At 48.3% G+C, this 21,147-nt stretch overlaps 2 protein-coding genes and 1 long non-coding RNA gene across 3 annotated transcripts in view; 2 read left to right on the top strand and 1 right to left on the bottom strand.

Moving 5' to 3' along the window:
- FAF1 (Fas associated factor 1) overlaps positions 1 to 3,686 on the bottom strand; it is a 169,855-nt gene extending 166,169 nt beyond the window's left edge. Inside the window, exon 1 of the mRNA XM_057401776.1 lies at positions 3,230 to 3,686. Coding sequence (XP_057257759.1) covers positions 3,230 to 3,274 — 45 coding nt within the window. The 5' untranslated portion in view covers positions 3,275 to 3,686. The remainder of the gene's footprint in view (positions 1 to 3,229) is intronic.
- A 635-nt stretch (positions 3,687 to 4,321) lies between these two features.
- LOC130595231 (uncharacterized) lies at positions 4,322 to 6,156 on the top strand. Its single transcript, XR_008971263.1, has 2 exons — positions 4,322 to 4,442; positions 4,729 to 6,156. It is a non-coding gene; the product is annotated as an uncharacterized LOC130595231 (long non-coding RNA).
- Positions 6,157 to 7,673: 1,517 nt separating this feature from the next.
- CDKN2C (cyclin dependent kinase inhibitor 2C) lies at positions 7,674 to 12,991 on the top strand. Its single transcript, XM_057401775.1, has 3 exons — positions 7,674 to 8,248; positions 8,682 to 8,822; positions 12,493 to 12,991. Exons 2-3 carry the CDS (start codon positions 8,694 to 8,696, stop codon positions 12,865 to 12,867), a joined length of 504 nt encoding a protein of 167 aa, XP_057257758.1. The 5' UTR covers positions 7,674 to 8,248; positions 8,682 to 8,693; the 3' UTR covers positions 12,868 to 12,991.
- Positions 12,992 to 21,147: the final 8,156 nt, after the last annotated feature.

Here is a 21,147-nt window from a genome sequence, read left to right as displayed (position 1 = left end):
CAAGTACCTGGGTATCCCACTGGAGATGGGAGAACATTTTACAGCTAAACACAACAAACAAAAGGAGAGGAGTGATGTTGACAAAAACTGGTAGGAATTTTATGCCCTTAATTTCCCCAGCATATTGCAGCATCACCTTTTTACCAGCTCACAGGCAGTTACCTTTCAAAGAGTTTCTGCTACAAACAGAAGCAGAAATTGTTGGGCGTTTTTCCTATATGCCAATGACACTTTGTGGAGAAATTCTGAATTGCATTTAGTGAAACAGCTAAAACTTGTTTGTGTGCTCAACCCCACTACTTTAGCTACTTCCACTGAAAACAATCAGACTAGTCATGTATAAAGTTAAGTTTCTGCATAATCTTTCCTAAGAGAGAGCCTAAGAAGGAAAAGTTAGACAGGTTGCTTACACAGCCCACATGTATGAATACCTACTTTGTACTCCTTGGGTAGCACACAGTAACCTCATTAAAAAAGGAAAGGGAAAGAAAATAATTACAAACCACACAGAACAGGCTTAAATTGTTTTGAGACATTAAGAAAAAAACATGTTGGTAGATCACTTACTGTGTTTTGTGTTTTGCTCTATAGTTTAAATCTTTAATAAAATTATGCAGCACTTCTATGCATACATACGTATATATACAAAATATTGTGGAAAGTGTTTCCTTTTAGTACCTCAGAGAAGCAACCTGTTACAACAATGAGAGCTAAAAGGGAAAACCAAACACAGTACAAGGTCCTGCTCTAGTTGAAATCAATGGCTTTGAAAGGCACCAAATAAGCCCATGAGAGCTTCATAAAAGCATGAGATATCAGCATAATCATGACTTCGCTGAAGGCACAAGTTTTATAATGGGGGAAAATCCTTTCAGGTTTTAAAAGTTCACACATTGCTCTATCCTTCTTAAATGTAACTGGGAAAGGCAAGGGTGAAATAGAAGTTTCCCTCACAACTCAATTCAGCAACGAGATGAACAAAACTGCAAAGAATAGCTTTTAGGTTTTCCAGTGTGCACAACATTCTTCAACAAGATACCGCATACAAATATAGAGGATAGCAGCAGAACTCTGAGAAAAACATTTATTAATTAAAAGGTACAGAAAATACAGAAGGGAAAACCATGCAAAATTACTTTGCACATAATGTTTTATTTTACATTTTAAATTCTTAGTGAACGAGTTGCAAATTCCATCAAGTACTTAAAATACCCCAAATCCTTTACCACTCTGCAAGATACAAGGCCTAATAATGCCTGACATTGTCCTTTGCTAATCTGAAGCTTTAACAGCATGACAATTAACAGGTCAGTGTTTCAGAATCAGGCAGAAGCTTGACAGGATTTTTAGAAAGGAAAAAAAAAGGGAAAGTGAAACAAAGAGAAAAAAAAAAACAATGGAAAGTTGTCTGCTGAAATATAAGAAGAAAAGGTTTGGGTTCTTTTTAAGTAAGTACTGTTACAGGATAAAATACTTCCTGAGTCTAGGTTCAAACACACTATGTCATCCTTGATTTCTGTGACTCCACCGCCCTTCTGCAAGCTTGCAATACTACTTACTTGTCTTCATGGTACCAACACTGCAGTTGCTCTTATGCCTTTATTAACTGGTTTCAAAACTCAAGCACAAAAATATTGCAAAACAGCGCTGACACTAAAAACTTGGGAAGTGGATACAGATCGAAATCTCTATTAAAACAAAAATAATCTTACATTCACAGCCACTAACTTGGGATTCCTGAATTTAAAGCTATTTCAGGGAATTCCATAAAAGTGGAATTCCATAAAAGACTGTCCCCACTAGTATGAGCACAGAATCAGGGTCCCCGGTTTTCTCTTACACAGTGTACTGTTACTGGAAGAACTTCCTTACGAAAACCCAGCCTTAGAATTGAGATACCATTCCTTGCACACACAAAAGCACCTTCAAGCACAGCAAAATAAAAGATCCTCATACAAATCTTTGTTAAAACATTTTAATAAGTATGGGTGTAAGGCACTCAGGTACAGAAAGGGAAAAGACTCCCCTGTTATCAGCTGGGAACTCCGTGTGTTACGTCAGTGAGGTATCAGATACTTTTTGTAAAGGAGAATTACATAATGTACATGACAGTCACCCTACCTGTAATTCCAAAGAAACAGTCCTGTTAAAGGCACACACAGAGTGAACAAAGGGATTATTTTAAGCTAGCAGATGAGAAACAGGCTTTTAAGAAGTTGGACACACAGACAGCAGTTTTACAACTGAATCCAAGAATATCCAACAGCTTATCCATGTAAGAACAACCACTGGAAATGGAAAAAGCTTCCAAAAAAAAACCAAAACAAAACAAAAAAAAACACCATGGATTGAAAAGTAAATATTTAAAGGATATATTCAAAGATAACCCGATACCCTTCCACTCTGTTTTGGGCTCTACCCACTATTCCAAATGGAGGTACCTTCCACTTTTTTGTTCTTAGAAAAACTATGTAAGAGCAAGCAATATTAGGAAGCAATATACTGAACAGATTAACCAGACTTCTGAACACATCACTTTTATTCAGAGAAAAACTTTATTCTGGGAATGAGATTTAAAAGTCTGAAGTTAAATTATAACCCTTTTGCAGGAAGGAAGGAACATAACAAACAGCTTTTAAGGGCATATTCCTCCTTTCTACATAAACATGTTGTTGTTTGGAATGGGGCAGGAAGAGTTTTACCGTCATTACAACAGTCATAGGCTGAGGCAACCGTGAAGCTAGTGTTGATGTTATAATGGAAACACCTCTGCCCAGCTCTAATCTGTAGTACCAGTAAGTGATTCATTACAAACACCGTGACAAATCATGAGGAGTGATGAGTTTGGTATCCTCCCTGGCATTTGCCTCTTCCAAGTGAGCTGGCTCACAGCTGTCCCAGGGCCTGGGGTGGTTGCAGAGGGTTGGAACAAGCAAAAATGGATGAAAAAAAAAACAAAAAAGATTTTCTGTTTTCATTAAAACCCGAAACTCTCTAAGTTAAAAGAAGACATTTTGATCACGCACCTTGAGAGGAGAGGGCACACGTTCCCCATTTCTGACAAAACAAAAAAAAAAAGAAAGAAAGAAAGAAAGAGCAAGAGGCTGTGGAGGGTGGGCTTCACCCCCACCACCCTGGACCTTCCCACAAAGAACCAGCAGCACAGCAACGAGGAGAAAGAGAAAAGCAGCGAGAGGCCACGGTTGTGTGGCGGCGGCTTGAAATTTACCTGGAAATCAGCCAATATCATTTCTCGGTCCATGTTGGACGCCATTGCAGCCAGCTGCGTCCCCGGCTCTGCTCTCACCCGCGCACCTGGAGCTGCTGCCGGCGAGGACGGGGCAGGGTGGGAGCTACGAGCTCATCGAGGCGCCCGGTTCCTCTCGGGCTCCCGCGGCGCGCTAGGGGCTGCCCCAACTCAGCAACTCGGCGCGGCGGCGGCGGCGTGCGGAGGAGAAGGAGGGGAGAAGGGAGGAGAGAGGCGAGCGGGGCGCCGGGAGCGGGCCGGGACCGGGAGCGGGCAGCGCTACCTCAGCCGCTGGCCCGGGCGGCAGCAGCAGTAAGAGAAGGAGGAGGAGGCAGCGCCGCTCCCTCCCTGCCTCCACAGCGCCTGTCGCACATTTTGCCTGTCATTGAGGTCGCAAAGAGGCGCTTTGCGGCCGGCACGTGACCACCCTCCTGTCAAGCGGCCGGGAAGGGCGGGGCCGAGGCGAGCGTGTGTTGCCCCCCCGCCGCCGCCGTCCCCCCCCGCCGCCGTCCCGTTCCCCCCTTGCTTCCCGGACCGGCCGCTGCCCCGAGGTGCAGAGCAAAAGCCCCGCGGCCCAAGCGTAGGCCCTTAGTGCGGGACGGGCCGCCTCAGCACCGAGGAGCCGCGGCCCGGTCTCAGAGCGGGGTCAGAGGCTCCTCCGAGCGGGCGGGGCAGCTCCGGCCCAATGCTCGGCCGGCGGCAGCGCTGGCGCTGACACCGTCCGCCCTCTCCCATCGGTTGGCGGCGGGTCCCCGGGCCCGGCTAGGCTCCGCTACCGGCTGCGGCCTAACGGCGAGAGGAGAGCGCTGGCTGCAGCGAGTCTGGGCCCGGCCCGCCGTCCCGGGGAGGGGGGGGGAACAAGGGCCGCTGCAGGCGGAGGGCGGCTGTGCCCTCGGTGCGCAGCGGAGCCCCGTCAGTGCCGCCGCGGGATGGCGGCCGCAGCAATGAGGGCAGTGACCCGGTCCCCAGCGAGGCTTGCGGCTGCTCTGACAGCCCGGAACTGGTGCTCTCTGAGTGACCTGACATCCAACCGCGGGCCCGGGAGCACGCACCGACCGGCGGCCGCGGGCAGGTGGTGGTTTCCTCCCGGTTTTGTACTTCTTTCGAAAGGAGGACGTGCGTTTTCCACAGGTTTCTGAGCCAACAGACCGTGATCTGCACAGCGGCCCTCGCTCCAGCTTAGCGCTCCAGCACTGTAAGAAGCACTTGCATTGTATACCCCAGATACATCTGTTTCCTTTAAGTAATGCAAAACTAACTACTTAATGCTTTTTAAGTCTGCTTGCTACAACCTGATGCCGTTCACCTACTCCTTTAGCATGCATTTGGAAGCCAGCTTACTAATTAGCCCGACGTGTCTTGCTGTGCTCTTCGTATGGGCGCCGCAGCTAGCTGACGTCCCAGACACATCCAGCACCTTTCCTATTCGCTAATAAAGCCACACGATGGTGCCTTGAACCAAGTTGTTTTGTCGTTTTTAGGAAACACTGTTCTTTATCTGTTTCCTCTCTCTCCGTGAGGGTTATGGTCGGGTTTCCCGGACTCTGCGAGCTCCTTGCCGCCGGCCGCGCTGACACCGGGGAGAACCCGGCACTACCGCACCGTTCGGCGGTGGGACAGACCGAACACTGTCTGCGGATGAGGGAGTAGGAAAAGACAGCCTGTACCTGCAGGAGAGCCCGTGTTCCCAAGGAAAATACTCCTGGGATTGTTTAAAGCCTGTTTGCGAGCGCAGCTGGGAAGCTGCAAGGCGCCGGGGCCGTTCGGGGTCTGCAGGCGGGCGAGGCCACACCGAAACGCCACTTGCGGTGTAAAACCAAGTGTCAGAGACGTTGGGGTTTATATTTTATAGTGTTCCTGCTCTAATTTGTGTTAGCAGAGTTTGCCAAGAGAGGTTTTATTGCCCGCTGACATTAGCTTCACAATTCGAGCTCCCCACCACCGGGATGATAAAGTAATTGCCCCCGCACCTAATCTTATTTGTTTTACCTTTTTTTTCCCCCTCCAGTTTGGTGTTACAGACAGTTCTGTACAAGGTATGGTGCAATGCCAGGGACAGCCTATGCTAAACTACAAACAAATCCACCCACACATTACTAGAGAGTAACTATAATAAAGGCTGAAAAGCGAGTTTTAACAGTTGGATTAAAGCCAATTAGTTCCTGGCAGGAACTGAAGCTATATGTATGTTGTCGAGGTTAGTTACCCGGCGTTCACGTCTATTACAGCCATATTTTAAATAATGATATCTATATTAGATCAAAACAGGAAGGATTTGGTCCAGAACGTGAAGAAAAGGTGAAAAGCTGCACGTGTGCCCCGCACCGCAGGAAGTTCACGATAGAGTCACGGTGAAAGTTTGTGCTCTCCTCCTCCCATCCCCTCACCGGGAGCCACTCGAGGTGCTTCTCGTCCTCCAACCAGTCAGACAAACCGGGGCGCCGGGGGAACACTCACTCGTTTAACTCCTCCCAATGCCCGGTGATAATATTTCCCCTAAGAAGCTGTTTCTTACGCTGGTTTTAGAGCTGATCGGGGCAACTCTTTCTCGTTCAGAAGTATCTTGATCGTTGCGGAGAGGAAACGATCAGGATTAACCAGGTGCTCTCTGCGAGGGGTTTTGACAGCTCCACACGGCGAAGGCGGTTTGACGGCATGTTCCAGCCGGGCAGCTGTACTCGCAGGAGGCCTGCAGCACCCCGGCCGAGCTTCACTTCACTATTTTTGTGATGTGTGTGATTAACAGAAAATGGGGCTTTATTCTGAGCTCTAAAACAGACCAAAAAAAAATGGGGAGACTGTTATAAGACCGGCAGTTCTAATTCTGCAGTGAGTTAGCAACAGGTAACACCACCGAAGCCTGTGGATTTTAGGCATTAAATAAGTTATTTATAAGCCGTCTGACTGAATATTCGAAGTTTTGCATATAAATTTCCTTTTTATGCAGAAAAATAACTGTAGTTGAATACAAGGATGCTATTTATATATTTCTCGAGTTAACTTTGAGGGAAATTATCGTTCACATTTTTTGTTAAAAGAACTATTAACACTGTTACTTCTGGCCGAGAATTAGCATAATGAGGCCCATAAAGCTGCGCCTTTTAGTGGGAGCGGGGGTCACTCGATAACCTAAGCAAAGCCGTTTTCCCTGCTCCGCAGGCAGACAGTTCGTTACTTGTCACCTTCGTGTTTTCACAGACAAGCGCGGGGCGGAAAACGAGGGGGGGGAGATCAGGACAGGAAAAGGTGACTGCGGAGCAAGAAGCAGCCGAAGCTGGCAGGAGAGAGCCAGACACAGAAGTCACACCGGGTTCCTTCAGCAGACCCCCCCCGTACCCGGGTGCAGGGTCACCCCTGTAAGGCTGGTTCTGGCGCTGCAAGTCGGGACCGAGAGGATACGTATGCTTATCAGGGAGCCATGACATTGCATCTTACCTCTCGAGGTTGCCTTTGGAGAAATCCAGTGTCCCGAGGGTCCCTGAAACTTAGAGCAATCCGGCCGTTAAAGCAGACATTCAAAGCTGTTAGGCAGAATGGCGTTGAGATCCCTGTGCTGTTTGTACCATCCTCACTTCGCCGCCCTTTGAAGGAAAAGCGAAGCCCTCACGTCCTCTCGGTGGCTGGGTGCGTTTCTCCCTCAAAATGGCACTTCCAAATCAATCAGGGATGCCAGGAACGCGGAAAGCAAGGAGTGCTGCCGTGGACGGTCACCTTCCACCGTTAAGACAACTTGACATTGACCCTTCATCCTTGACCTTGTCCTTGGGGACACGAGCTCGCGTCGCTGCCGGGGTAAACCCCGGCCCCGGAGCCGCTGTCCCGCGGGGTGCCGAGCGAGGGCGGCGGGGCCGAGACCGAGTCTGGGTGCGAGTCCGGGTCCGTTCCCCCCGCGGGCAGGTGGAGGCAGCCCGGGGGAAAGCTGCGGATAGAGCTGCGGCTGGAAGCCGCCCTCCCGCCGCCCGAGCTTCCCCCATCCCCGGTCCTCCCGCCGGGGCGCGGCGGCTCCCGCCGCTAAAACCTCCTTTTCCTTTCATTTCCGCCCCCCCCCGTTCTTCTGCCCCCTAGGCCTCAGCACCGCTCCACCTAAAAGCACCCTGACTGCTATGCCTGTAGCGGGGCAGCGCCGTGCCCGGGCTCTGCAAGGCCGGGTAACGACGCAAGGAGCCGCGGGCCGGGGCCGCTGCAGGCCTTCCTGCCCGGCCGCGCCGCAACTCCGCCGCGCCTCCTTAAATCTCTGCCGTTAAAATGTGGGCGGGTGTTTCAACTCAAAAAGCGCTCAAATTTTTTTTCTTTTCAAAAAAAGCTGATGAGGTTAAAAAAAAAAAAAAAAAAAAAAAGGGAGGGGGGGGGGGGGGGAAGAGAAGAAGGGAAAAAAAAAAGAGAGAGAAACCGGCTTCGTGTCCGTAGGAAACAGAAGTAGCAATTGTTTGTGCTTAAAAAAGGGGGAGCGCAAAGCCGCGGGCGGAGGCAGCGACGGCGGGACCGGCAAGTGCAGCTTTATTTCGCGAAGTTGAAAGAAGAGGCGAGCGGCGGCTGTCACTGCGCGCCGGGCCGGGCACGGAGCGGCCCCTGCCCGGAGCTCACCCTCCGCTCCCCGCCGGGGCGAGAGGAGCGGCTGGCGGCGGGCAGCGGTAACAGCGGCACCCTCCGCCCCGCCGCCGGTACCGCCAGCACCCGGCGCTCTCCTGGATGCTCCGGAGCCGCCGCCGCCGGGGGCGGCCGCCGGCCGGGATCGCGCCCGCCCGCAGCGCGGAGGCTGCGCGGGGCCGCGGGAGTGAAGCTGCTGCGGGGAGCGGGAGCACCGAGGGAGCCAGCTCGGCGGCTGAGCGCCACGGGCGCCGCCCGTCCGACCCTGCCGTGCTCGGCCCGGACTAGAGAGGCGGCGGCGTGGGATGCCAAGGGGGGACCGGGATCCCGAGCGGGAGTTGGATGCACACTGCTACGGAAGACTGTTCCTCGGAGCTGTTGCTGCTAAGGCTCAGATCCCGGCTGTGAGCAAGGGTGGGTTGTCTTCTTCTTCCAAGATCTCAGGTCTGAGTGAGTCTCCGGTGTACGTGTATATATGTTACCTATAACATATATCATATATCGCATAGCTCTTAACCTACCCTCCCCCCAACCTCCCCGAAAAGAGGCCAAAGTCTCTCCTAGGAGTTTACTCTATATGTGGAAGCAAAGAAATCTTCTTTCAAGTGGAGCTGCACTTTTTGCCGAATAATCACGTGTGAGTTAGGGGCGGGCTCTTGGCAAGGAGGTTTTTTACGAGTATTTACTACAAGGTCTACTCCAGAAGATTAACCATCCCAATCCTTCTGTCAGCCTCCGATGCCATGCCTGGGTAAAAAAAAAAAAAAAAAAAAAAAAGGAAAAAAAAAAAAAAAAAAAAGAAAAAAAAAAAGAAAAAAAAAATTCTCCTCTTTTTTCCGATCGTCAGTCACCCTAAAGAATGGCCGAGCCTTCTGGGAACGAGCTGGCGTCCGCGGCTGCCAAGGGGGACCTAGTGCAACTTACTAATTTGTTGCAAAAGAATGTAAACGTCAATGCACAAAATGGATTTGGGAGGACTGCGCTGCAGGTTGGTATCCAGAGAGGGAGGACAAAAAAAAACCAAATGGTTCATCAGTGGTACCTCCGTGAGCCGGGGTGCCAAAAAAAGACAGCGTACTTTCTGATTTTGGTTGTGAGAGCAGGCTGGTGGATGAAATTCGAGTGGTTTTTCAAACTCGTTGGATGCCGTATTTTATAACTTTACTGGCTCCAACTCCCTAAAATGACGTACTTGAAATAAAAACTGGTCAAAACCATGATTTCAACCGGGGAATCACCCTCAGTGTCAAACGGGCTGAGAGTTTGCTGATATTTTGTAACTTCGTGGGGAGGAGGCAAGGAATGAAAGAGCTGAGATGAAAAGAAATCAGCTTAGGTGAGCAGGATTTCATAGCAGGTCTGTAAACACCAATGTGCTGTTCTCTGAGCTTAGGATTTCTCTATTTTTTTCCTCTGTGGTTTTTTTTTCTCCTTGCTTTTTTTTTTTTTTTTTTTTGCCTGCGATCTGCTTTTAAAGCTTGGCTCGTCTCGGGTCTGGGGCTGCTGTAGATGGTACTTTTCCTTTCTACGTTGTTTGTGAGGAATGACCTTTCTCATCGGGAAGCATGCTGCTCCGCACCGAGGACCTCCGATGCACATTCAGGCTTAGCCCTACGAGTCAGGGATCCAGCCGGATCACTTGCTGCTTTTTGCTTCTTCTTCCTTTTATTTTCCATTCATAATTAGGGCTTTAAAATGTGCTTTTTTCAGCTCGGCTAGCAGGGGCACAGCTTCCAGCTATTTCCTTTCTGATCGTATAGGGTGCTATGTCCTAATTTTTAAGTGTGTGGCTGTGCAAGGCAGGAGTTGGAACTCGTCCAGCTGTTGGAGCTGATGAAAGATTTTGCTTTTAATAATATCAGATAATGATAGCAAAAAAGGTTAAAATATCTACAGAAAAGCTAAAGATGTGATTTATAAATCTGGAGGGAATAATAATAACAATAATAATAGCGATGTGTGGTTATTTGTATACTTAAGGTATAAGTAATGAAACGTGGAAGTGCAGCTATAGATCTTAATTTCTCAATGTTAGAAAAATCTTTTGTTAACTCTTCTTTCCCCCCCCCCCCAACCACAACAATAATTGCTTGAAAGTGGGATTTTAAAAAAGCAGAGAGTTTGCGAATGTACCCGAGATATTTACAACTTTTTGGCTTACCATCAAAACGCTAGAGCTGGAAAATGAGCCCCTCTTGCTAAAAAAGCAGCACTGACCCTTTTTTGACCATTTCGCTGGAGCTGGGGCTCTGTGAGCTCCTCTCTGCCCTGTTAGCACCTAAATAGGGCAGCGCAGGGCAGCGCAACTTGCAGCAACTTTTAAGAGAGTGAAAGGGTTTAAATTAACAACTTAGACAAACTAACTTCTTTAAGAAAGCAGGAAACATTCATCAAGCTGGTTTATCCTGGGGACAGGGGCTGAAAACCGATTTGTCCCACAGTAGTGTATTTATTTTTTTCCCCTTAAAAGCAGCTAACTGTCCGTATCCTGCATTAAGGCATATTTTACACAATGATCCAGCACCCAGCTCTATTTAAACACACATCTGTGTCCTAACAATGCTTCTTATCGCTGCCTAATTATATCTGAGTTAATGAACCACGGCAAAAATCAGAACAGGGGAATCTGTCGACTTATTTTCAATATGTATCATCGACCACACTCGAAAGAGCTCTCTGTCAGTGCCCTCTCCCAAACGGAGATAATCTCTCTATAATCTCTCCCTCAATTAAAACGGGGTGAATGCTCCTGGATTAATACCAATGAATTTATATTTTTCTCCTGCATTTATGTTGAATTAAACAACTGCTCAGCTTGTCTTGCTCTGTCCTTTTTATTCCTGGTGAAGTGTACCTATGCAGGCCTCAAATACATCTCCTGCCCTAATGCTTTTCGTCAGCCTTATTCTATTAATGCTTTCTCCTTCCTTGCCTCCCTCCCCTCGAGTGAAACTTTGCAAAATAAAGGGCATTCGCTGTGCAGTTGTAGCCCACGACCCACGAGCATCACCTTTTAGATGATTTTCTCCCCCCCCCCCCCCCCCATCTTTAACTGAAGCCTCTGGTCCTCTGAGCCGAACACAGAAAACTCCCAAATACATGTTTTGAATTCCCAAATAATGCAGCCTGGGCTCTCCAAAAGAGATCAAAATGTCCGGATTTTACTAAAGAAAGAGAGATCGCAATGCCCTTGTTTTCTTTTACATCTCTTCCATCTCTGGTCAGAAGTGAAAGAAGTGGCACACAGGCAGCTGGAAGCCTTGGGGCACAGAGAGATCCCTTTCCCTGAATCCCAGATCTTTTTCCCTGAATCCCAGCCTGTCTTATCTGCACTTTTTCTCTGGTCTGTAGATAGAATATACCGGGCTGCTTTACAGCCCACATGCTGCACTAATTGTGTTTATTATAGCTTGCTTTTCTTAAACAGCCTAACCGAGATTTCTCACCAGGAGAGTTTTACAGCAAAACCCCTTGTAGAAATCGTACCTTTTGCTAAACCCAAGGCACTGTCATGCTCGTTTATGCAGATAATTTTTTTTACCAAGATTTTCAAATCACTTTTGGCGTTTCTCAGGAAATAAAAAAGGTTTTTATTGTTGTTTTGACTCGAATTTGACACTTGCACTGGGACTAATGGCAAGGACAGGAAAATGCTGCCCATAGGCTGGAGATTATACATTACTGCGTTCATGTAAAAAACCCCTTTGTGCTGACAAAAAAATATAGGAATTTAGGGGGAATCGGTGCAAGATGTGAAGTCCCAAATACGAGAGATTTGGGTTCGAATTATGATAGTTTTATGACGCAACTGAAAAAATTCAAATAAGCTTTTTTTTTCCCCTCTCTGAGAGAAACAGAAAATCCAATTATTGTTGTTGTTGTTTTTCAAAAAGGGCTGTTTTTAACAGCAGAATATAGCCACGGTTTGCTCAGATTGAAATGATGAAAGTAGAATGTAATGTACTGGGTTGAGAAGGAAACTGCTGGGACTTTGAGACATTCCTTGTAACTTCTCCTTTTTGGGTGACCTAACGCAGCACAAATATAAGGGAGGGAAAATTTCTTGTAGCATTTATTTGTCTTAGCAGACAGAGCTATGGTACAGTGCAAATATTTGTTTTATGATAATGCACAGACAATGTAAACACCTGAGAGCTTATAAAAACACACGGCACATTTGCTGTTGCTGAGGTGAAATATCTGCTCCTCAGAGACCCTGGGCTGGGTGTTTAAGGAGATTAAAGAGTAATGCAAAGGTGTCTCAGTGCTCAGGCAAATGAAACCAAACCGTGCTTAATGTTTGTGTGCTGAGAAACTGAGATAACCCACATCAAATAATAATAATAATAATAATTATAATTATAATAATGGTATAAAAATCTCCATTCTATGTCACCTCCTCCAGTCATTAATCTCTCTGAGACAGAAAGCCATTACCACCGAAGTGATAACATCTTTAACCGGGTTTAGTGAAAAATACATGAAAAACCAGATGTTCTGCTGTGCCGTTAGCTTTCTAGGGGGGCTCCCCTGTCTGCTTGACATGAGGATTTGAGCCGAAGCAGAACCCAGGGATAAGCACTGAGCATCTAAACCCTGTGCTGGAGCAATTCCCCCACCCCATCCCTCGGTATTCAACTCTTCTTCATCTCTCCTAGGTGATGAAGCTGGGGAACCCCGAAATTGCCCGGAGGTTGCTAATTAGCGGCGCGAACCCCAATCTGAAGGACAGTACTGGCTTTGCTGTAATTCATGATGTAGCCAGAGAGGGGTTTCTGGACACTTTGCAGACTCTGCTGGAGTTCAAGGCTGATGTGAACATCGAGGATGATGAGGGGAACCTGCCCTTGCACTTGGCGGCCCGGGAGGGGCACGTTCGGGTGGTGGAGGTCCTTCTGGCCCGTGCGGAGTGCAAGGTGGGCCACCAGAACAAGCGGGGGGCCACTGCCTACGACCTGGCCAAGCTCTACAAGAGATCTGCCGTGGTGAAGCTCTTGGAGGGCAGCAGCTTCTCCCCCGCAGCCATGGATTAAGCCCCACTCGGACACTGAGCCTTCACCCTCCTCAGTATTTTTTTGTTCTCCTCCTCCTTTTTAATAACATTCGTTGCAACCTTACTTCTATTATTATATATATATATATATTATTTTTTTCTCCCTCACTCCTGAACAGCTGATAGTGTAAGTCTCAAGAAATTCTAGAGGTGGGTTTACAAGTAACAGAAACGCTTTAAACCCGCGCTCCCAGCGATTTCTTATGCCTGCCATTTACAGCCTACTCACAGACTCAGCCGTGTACATGCCGGTCGCTCATACCTAGTTTTCCAAGTATCAAGTTTTAGGATTTATTGTAGGTCATTCGTATTAAGTCATTAATACATATTCACATGCTTAATGTTGCTGGGTTTTTAAGGAAAGAAAAGAGCTTATTGTGATTTCTCTCACCTCTCAAAGCTCCCCCCCCCCTCCAATGCCCTCCTTTCGCCATCCCTTATTAGTCAGGCTTAAGGGTTTGAAAACCTGCTTTTGGCTTAAAACAGCTTTTCGAGGGGTAACCTGCACCTCCCTGCTCGGGCAGAGCTTGAAGTCAAAGGCTGCTTGGCCTGAGGACAGAGGACGGCGCTTAGAGGCTTTGGGGAATAGCTGCGTTTTGACACTAGCAACAGCTTGTAGCAGTAGGTCACTCGCTTTCCAAACGTAGATGACACTTTTCCCCTTTCAGTATTTAAACTTCCACCAACCTGGTTTTGAATTGAGTTACCAGAAAGAGTGTAAGTGGTGGTGTTCTGATTGCCAGAGGTTTCAAACAGCCCAGTTGAGTGGTTCGTGTTTACTGTGCACTGAACGAGAGGAGTTTTCTAGTTTCAAAACAAGCAGCAGAGAACCTTTGTCAGAGGCAGGAGGATGCGGGGGCTGCGATGCAACACGTTTTCTGGTCGCTTCATAAACTGAGTGCAGTTTAGATGCTCTTTAAGGAATATTTGCTTTCACCAGCTGTTCTGTTCTGCCTGGAAATAAACTATCTCAATGACAGATGCATCTCCCAAAGCAGGAATATCGGGATACAGTGACATTTAGGAAGCAGCACTTCGGTATTCGGGAAATCATGTTATTGCTTGCACCTAAAACCCGATTTAACCACTGAATTTTTCCCATTGCAATACAGCTGAGAGGATTCACCAGACTCATTTACTTCTCCAGCTACAACGTTAGGAGCTGAGGACACTTAGCACCGCATTGGAAGGAGTTTAGTATGCAACTTATAACGTTTGTACAGGTTCCAGTTGTTGCACAGCTGGGCAGTTTCAAGTGCTTTATTCTGAATTGCCTAAATTTCAGTTGCGCAAAATAGAAGGTTTTAAATCGATGTGGAACGAACCGTACTGAAAATAGCACTTAAAAAAAGGAGGGGGTGTACTTTAGTTTAGATTTTAACTCTTAAAAAAACCGGAGATTTTTACACACACACCCCCCCCCCCAGTTCAATTACTACTGTTTATCAAGTAAGAAGTGCTCTGCTGAAGCTGCCTGTCACATTTACCACCCGCTCTGTCACGCTGCTGTGTTTTCTGATTAAAAACCTCTGTGAAATACGGAGTTTTGCGCGCTTTTGTTACCGCTTTTTGTTGACGACGGATCATTAACCCCGGCGGCTGGCACAGGGGCAATAACCCGCAATATAAAGAGCATTAAACCCATCCGAAGCATTAAACCCGAGCAACGTAATCAGCAGGTCCCCGAGGTGGAGTGACCCAAACGCTGTTGCTCTCCGTCTTCCTTTCCTCATGTCCTGGAGGATGCTCCAAGCTTTCTCCTTCTCCAACCAGTGCCCCGCACTCCTCCCATGGAGCAGAAATCTGCTCTTCCACCAGGATTTCTCCCATCGGAAAGGTAATATGAGTTTCTCAGTTATTTTTCACCTGTGTTGCTAGAAAACCCTTCCTACCAACCCCGTTTTGAGCTCCATCAGCGTTTAATTCACGCTAAGCCAAAGTTTAAGCAGTGGCTTAATAAAACAACTGCTTTTCCGAGCAAAATGCCTCGGCTAGCCAGGAATAGCGGCGTTTATTGAGTGCCAGAAGTTCACGTTTACAGCCAGGACAAGTTACACCCCGGTCACGCCTATGGCGTTAGGGGTGAGTCACTTCTGATATGCTATAAAGCCCGGTTTAAAGGTAGGGTTTATTTCCTTTCTCTGTTGCGTTTTCCCTGTAAACTACTCCATTTCTCGGAAAGAATACTGTAAATTGAAATTCCTACTGAGATATTTTGAAATGCGAAAATTGCCCCGAGAAGTTCATGGTTACTACAGGAAGCCTCTGGGAAACCAAGGGAGGAATCAGGTGGTGGGTTGCATGCACCTTATGGGGTCTGCAGGTTATACAAGGAGCCTTGTTGCTAGGGCTGGGTCAGCTAAAACCAGGGAGAAGGTCAGTAAAACCAGGGAAAAGTCTTTACATTTCCTGAGCGAGGAGAAAATAACGTAAAGCGAGTCTCATTGACAGGGAATCCTGGCACCGCACAAGGATTCTGGTGTCGGATGTGGTTGCAGAAGTCGCTGGTGTGATTTTTCCCAAGTAGCCTGGCAACATCAGAGGGTCCAGGTTCACAAACTCGCCTCTTTGGGAAGATAACAGGATACGAACCTGCAGTGTGTGGGGTGGAACGAAATCTTTCCGAAGGCTTTTATTGAGACATAAGCCAAACGAAGAGCGAGTTTGCCAGGCAGGAGCAGAGATTGTCCTGCAATAGCCCAGGGAGAGGCAGTGACCAATATAGGATCGAGGTGAGGTGGATACATGGAAATAAATACAGCAAGCACAGAAACATGGGAAGAAATGGAGCAGGAGCTGTCGCTGTACCAGGATTCACCCTGAGCGGGCTGCGGGAGCACAGAGCTGTGGGGAAAGAGCCTTCTCCCCTATTTCAGTTCCACGGATGAGCAAAGCCGTTGCACTTGACCTTTGTTTCTGAATCACCCTCGGAACAACGGCGGGGGCTGTGGAATTCCTTTGGGAAAGGGCCAGATCCTGCAAAGGGATCCTACAGGGGGGAAAAAACGGATTTAATGTGTGGCAGCAGCTTGCTGAGAGGGTGGAAAGGGCCTGTCTGGCACCGGGGTGGGTGGGGGGGGAGAGAGGGGGAAAGCCCCTGAGGGTTCAGGGACTTCGGAGGGGGCACCCAACTCAGGAAATAACTGCACATTTAGGGACACGGAAAGACTTTCCTTCCAGTTTTCAGCGTGGGGAGAGGAGAGGAATCAGTGCTTTATTCCACGGTGGGAGGTGGAATGAGCGTCGTAGGAAACGCCGCTGCGTAGTTGGCGTGAAGAAGGGGTTAAACCGCTGGAAGCCCACCGCTTTTTAGCTTTGCGAAGAAAGCAAAGGCTCTCCTCCACGAACGTACCTGGCAGCTCACTGGGCAGCCAGAAGCAGCCACGTATTATCATCGACTTCCTACAGCGCTGAAATGCCCTCGGTGGCGGGGGGGAATCGCAATAGCCAGCGAGGGGAGGGAAGAAGCTGCGGCGTTTATTTGTGAGGACTGTTACACCGTGGCACGGCATAAAAACGGGGGGGGGGGGGGGGGGGGGGGGGGGGGGGGGGGGGGGGAATGAAGGGAGCAAGAGCGAAAGGGAGAGAGCCGGGTTCCCCGCCAGCCTCCAATACACACGCATTCAAAATGTCGGTGCAGCTCCCGGAGGGCTCCCCGAGGGGGGGGGCGGCCGCAGGGTCGGGGCAGGTCGGTCGGCCCCGGGGGGAGCGGGGGGGAGCGGGGCAGGGGGTGGCGCGGCCGGCCCCGAAACCGTTATTTCAGCGCTGCGGTTCCCCTGCCCTCGCTCTTCCTGTCCAAACAGTTTTAAATTTACGCGCCTTCCCCAACAGTCTCATCTTATTTATTTTGTTTCCTCCGCCGCCGCCTCGCGTCCCCGTCCCCCCCCATCCCCCGATGAACGCTCCCCCCCCCGGGGGCAGCCGCCGCTCCGCGTCCCCGCTCCGCCGCACCGGGCACCCCGCACCCGGTACCCCCCACCACCCCCCCGGCCCCGTAACTGCTTGGGGCCGTCGCGTTTCTTAGCTATTTGGAGCCCCTTTTCCTTCCAGCCCTCCCCTTCTCCTGCTTCTGCTCTCTTCCCGCCCGCTCCCCGCAGCCCGGACTGGAGCCTCCTCTGCATAACCCCGATGCCTCCGCAGCCCCTCCGCCGCAGTGAGTACAGCACAGAAAGGGACCCACGTCTCGCCGGGGGGGATGGTTATGACTCGTATCTGTGGCTGCTGCCCGGGCTGCGGCGCTCCCGGGCTTCCCTCCCCGCTAACCCCGAGGTTTCAGGGATGCACAAGCATCTCTTCCTACATAGAAGACAAACAGCAGCAGGTTTATCCCCAGGTTTCCTTAACAAAACGGGAAGCAAGGTGGATCTGCCAGGCTGAGCGCCTTTTGTTGGAAATGACAGAGAGCAGAAAGAGCAGGGAAGCAAAATGAATCAGCAGCCACCCTTCTTGGTTTCTATATCACAGAGGCGAGGAAATTATCTTGCGATGTGAACCCCACGGCACGTTTCTGAGAGCCACATGTGCCAAGTCTGCCTCTGCAGACCTGATTTACAGAGCTCCACTCGAAAAAGAACTAACTTCTGCCATGGCCCTGAGTGGTAAGATGGCTCCTTGCGTTTTGAAGAAGCACCAAGTGCAAATCACCAGAGACGTTTCCCAGTGCTAAAGGTCACTGTTTGTCACCCTGTGCTTCTTCCCAGAACGTTTGAATTACCTTTCAGCACGGTATCAGTTGTAGTTGTGCGAAGTTCATCTTAAGGAATGACGAGGGAGAGAACTCTCCTGGGTTGGATACTTCAGAATAACCTTGACCTTTCATCAGTGCTTATCCTAAATCAGGCAGGGAAAGCAGGGAATTGGGCAAGGCACCTGCAAAAGCATAGATGGAACGTCTCGGGGTTGAAAGGAGTGTTAAAATGGGTTCTGAATCCCGCACAGCCAGGGACACTGAGGGGCTAAAAGACAAAACCCAGAGCTCGCAGGCAAAATTCAGCCTGAGACACATACAAAGACCCCGGGTTCATTTCCTCAGCCCCAGATGCATTTTCGGCCGTCAGTCCAATCAGCACTGCTGAAACTCAGACTGCCAAAAAGGGTAAATTCCCTCTGAAAGCAACTGAATCAGCCAAAATCAGCTTTTCAGGGAAGTACAAGACCACTGAACCGTGTTTCCAGTCGCATTTCTTTATGCCTCCGTAACTGCTTTCTGATATTTGCAGAAGCAATTAGGAGGGCTGCTGATATTTATGAGTATTTTAAACAAACCTGTGTGGGAAGCATGAACCATTCTGCTTCGCAGTGCGGCCACTAAAAGGTTAAAGTCAATGCAGAGCTCCTGGTGAAGTTTTCCTTCAGCAGATAGTGCCTATCAAAATGGTCTTTCTTTCTCCTGCTACACCCTGAGAGCAGAAAACGGGGCAGCATTTATATGGCAAAGCAGCCCTGTCACTCCTCAATATTAAGATCAACACAATGATATTTTAATGAACACTTTCATCCACGGAGCTAATGAATGTTTAAAGGAAAAGATACTCACCCAGCCCAGACCACAGTAAAATGTGATGCCCTATAGAAATGCTGAGTGTTCGGAAGCCTTTAGGGTTTGACCCTACAAGAGCAATTCTGGGTACACATCACATTTACACGCAGAGTATAGTGCAGGCTGGAATGAGGGCTTCTGCTAAAGTTAACTGTCATTTTCTGGTGAGGGAGGATCACATGTTTAGGCCTTAAGTTATTAACATCTATTCTGATGGAAATAGGGACATTTGGGTACACTTTGTCAAACCCAGGAGAGTGCTTTCTGCTTTAGGTATGTTGCCACCGAGGTGATGTGCCACCGCTTGAATAGCTGCGCTTCCCAATCAGGCATGCCAGGACAGGAGCATATTGATCGGTCGTGAACTTTTGCTTCTATTTAGTAACGCTGGAGAGCAGGCAGAGGGGATTTTCAGTCCATGCTGGCTGGAATAGCAGCAGGCCTGGAAACCGAGCTGTTAACTGTGAATGCCTCCTACAAAATGGATTATTTCTTATTAATTTCTGAAAGGAGAAGTCCCCTCTGCTAGAAAAAAGCAGCTTTATATCTGGACACACCATAGTTCTCGAGGGTGTGACTGTAGGTGTGTGCAAATAAAGCTGTATTTAATCTCTCTCAGGGAATTTTATAGAGAACATCAGTGAAAGAGAAAAGTGTATTTGTTTCATGAGCGCTGTAACTTTTAATGATACCGCCTCCTTGCTCCAACATATATGCTCTAAATAGTGTGATGCCTGTGGATTTCTCAGATGTAATTTGGTTTAGCTCTTGTAAAATAAGGGCTGCAGACAAAAAAGCTGTGCTACCCTGTCATATATTCACAGCACTCACAATCCAAGCACTGCATGCCTATATTGGAGTGAACAACAATTTCCTTCGTGTACCAGCATTTTAATTTATGGAAACATATTGTTTTGTGTAAAGAAGGTAGTAGATAATTAACTGTATTCATTTAATCTAATTATAGGCCTCTGAGGCAAAAAGCTGACACTTTTCATTGTGGTATATTCAGAGAAGTTAATTGAAAAAACATTGCAGCCACAAGGCATAACATGCCTATCGTATATTTGATACTAATTCTTTTCTCAAAAATGGGATGAATCTGATGCTCGCTCGAGATAAGGATTACTGTTACTCACTCGAGTAAGGCAAAATCTGGGGAAGCTCGTTATGCAACGCTGCAGTGCACTGCAATATCTCTGCAATTCCAGAGCTAACCACAGACAACTTAATTTGCCAAATTGCGAGATGGTTTTGAAATGCACACAAGTATCTATTACAAATTAAGGAAAGATTGAGCACATTTGTAGCTGGGACGTAGGTCAGAATTCGAACAGAGATCTGCTTTGAGAAGCAATAGGTCAATGTATCAGCTCCTAGCTCTGTTTAATCTTTAGGAGGAACCAAGTAGTAACAGCAGCCTTACCCCTTGGAGTTGTTACTCGGAGTGTAATATGTGTTTTTAAGCTATCAGTATGGCAAACAGATAAACAAACAGCAAAGCAACGCTTGCAGCTCCCAAGTATACAAAGCATCAGACCTTTTGCAGTTTCAGGGTCATTTTTCCTATCACCTGATACACACCAACAGCTTAATCTTCTGACAGCAGTGCTACTTTCATTCTCAAAAGGAAAGTAAAGCAGCTCAGCTCTGCAAAGCTTGCCTCCCAGCTGACACAGAACACAACAGACCAGACATACTGATTGTGGGGAAGCATTTGCCATGTATGTTAAAGAAATTCCAGCTTTCAAGCTGAATCATCATCTTAGAGGCAAATATCACCATTCCCCCCTACTTTTGTCACTGGAGGAGTGTAACTCTGGTGTCTCTGCAGCTCTAGCAGCACCACGAGCAGGACACCTCCAGCTGCTGAGCACCCTGGCCCCTGCTCCAGGGGCCTCCATTTCTGCTCTGCCCGTGGGCATGCTGAGGCCACCCAGCCCTCTCCATCTCTCTCCAGGCGGTGTTGCTCTTAGCTGGTGGGAGATGACACTGCAAAGGCATCACACTGTGATGAAGTGTGCCTAATTACTGCGGTGGTGGTGCTGCTAGCCCCCTTAGGTGATAAACAACCACAGTGGAAGGCCACCGAGCTGATCCCAGGGCTTTGCTCTGCTCTGCCCTGCCAGGGAGAGGCATTGCTGGCAGCCCCACGTAGAAGTCCAGAATTACTTGTTTTCAAATGTATTTTACGGAGATGTTTTTCACTGTGGCTAAAAAGGCAGCAGATTGCACTCTAGGCTCTTCAAATGTTTGTTAATAAAGTCAGAGGAAGTCTGAAAAGTAAACAGATGGTGACACGCGGTCACCTTAACTCTGGAGCTCTGGCTCGAGAGATCCAGAATATTTGATAAAGAAGTTCTCTAACAAGAAAAAGAAGTGTGGCTATAGATAGCCATACCCAGCTCCTGCTCCTACACCATTACAGATAAATCACGATTTGCACTGATGTCAGACTCAAAACCCCAGCCTGTTCTTTAGGAGTTCAGCCTGCAGCCACACTCCTCCTCTCCCTTGGTGCTCCTAACTAATCTTCCTTCTGCCTGGCTCCTGCCTTCTCTTTCTCCTCTGTGGTTTTGTCAGATTACTCCCAGCTCTTGCTCTTTCATGATTCGTTCATACATCCATTCCATGGCTCCTGCCTTTTTCCACTCTTCATGCTCTGTTTTCACCTCCTAGATTCCTTTCGTTCAAATGCACATCCAGCCTCTATTTTGTTGC

Source organism: Pezoporus wallicus, unplaced genomic scaffold (genome assembly GCF_028554395.1).
Source record: "Pezoporus wallicus isolate ANWC-B61680 ecotype Strahan unplaced genomic scaffold, APGP_CSIRO_Pwel_v1 contig_1035, whole genome shotgun sequence".
NCBI lineage: Eukaryota > Metazoa > Chordata > Aves > Psittaciformes > Psittacidae > Pezoporus > Pezoporus wallicus.
The sequence above is the reverse complement of the archived record's forward strand: the minus strand, read 5'-3'. Positions and strand labels throughout refer to the sequence as shown.

What these genes read in the sequence shown, in the direction of transcription:
- CDKN2C (XM_057401775.1), top strand. Translation starts at nt 8,694, where the DNA reads ATGGCCGAGCCTTCTGGGAACGAGCTGGCGTCCGCGGCTGCCAAGGGG. An exon ending in TTGGGAGGACTGCGCTGCAG is followed by an intron (nt 8,823 to 12,492) that starts GTTGGTATCCAG and finishes CATCTCTCCTAG; the next exon opens with GTGATGAAGCTGGGGAACCC.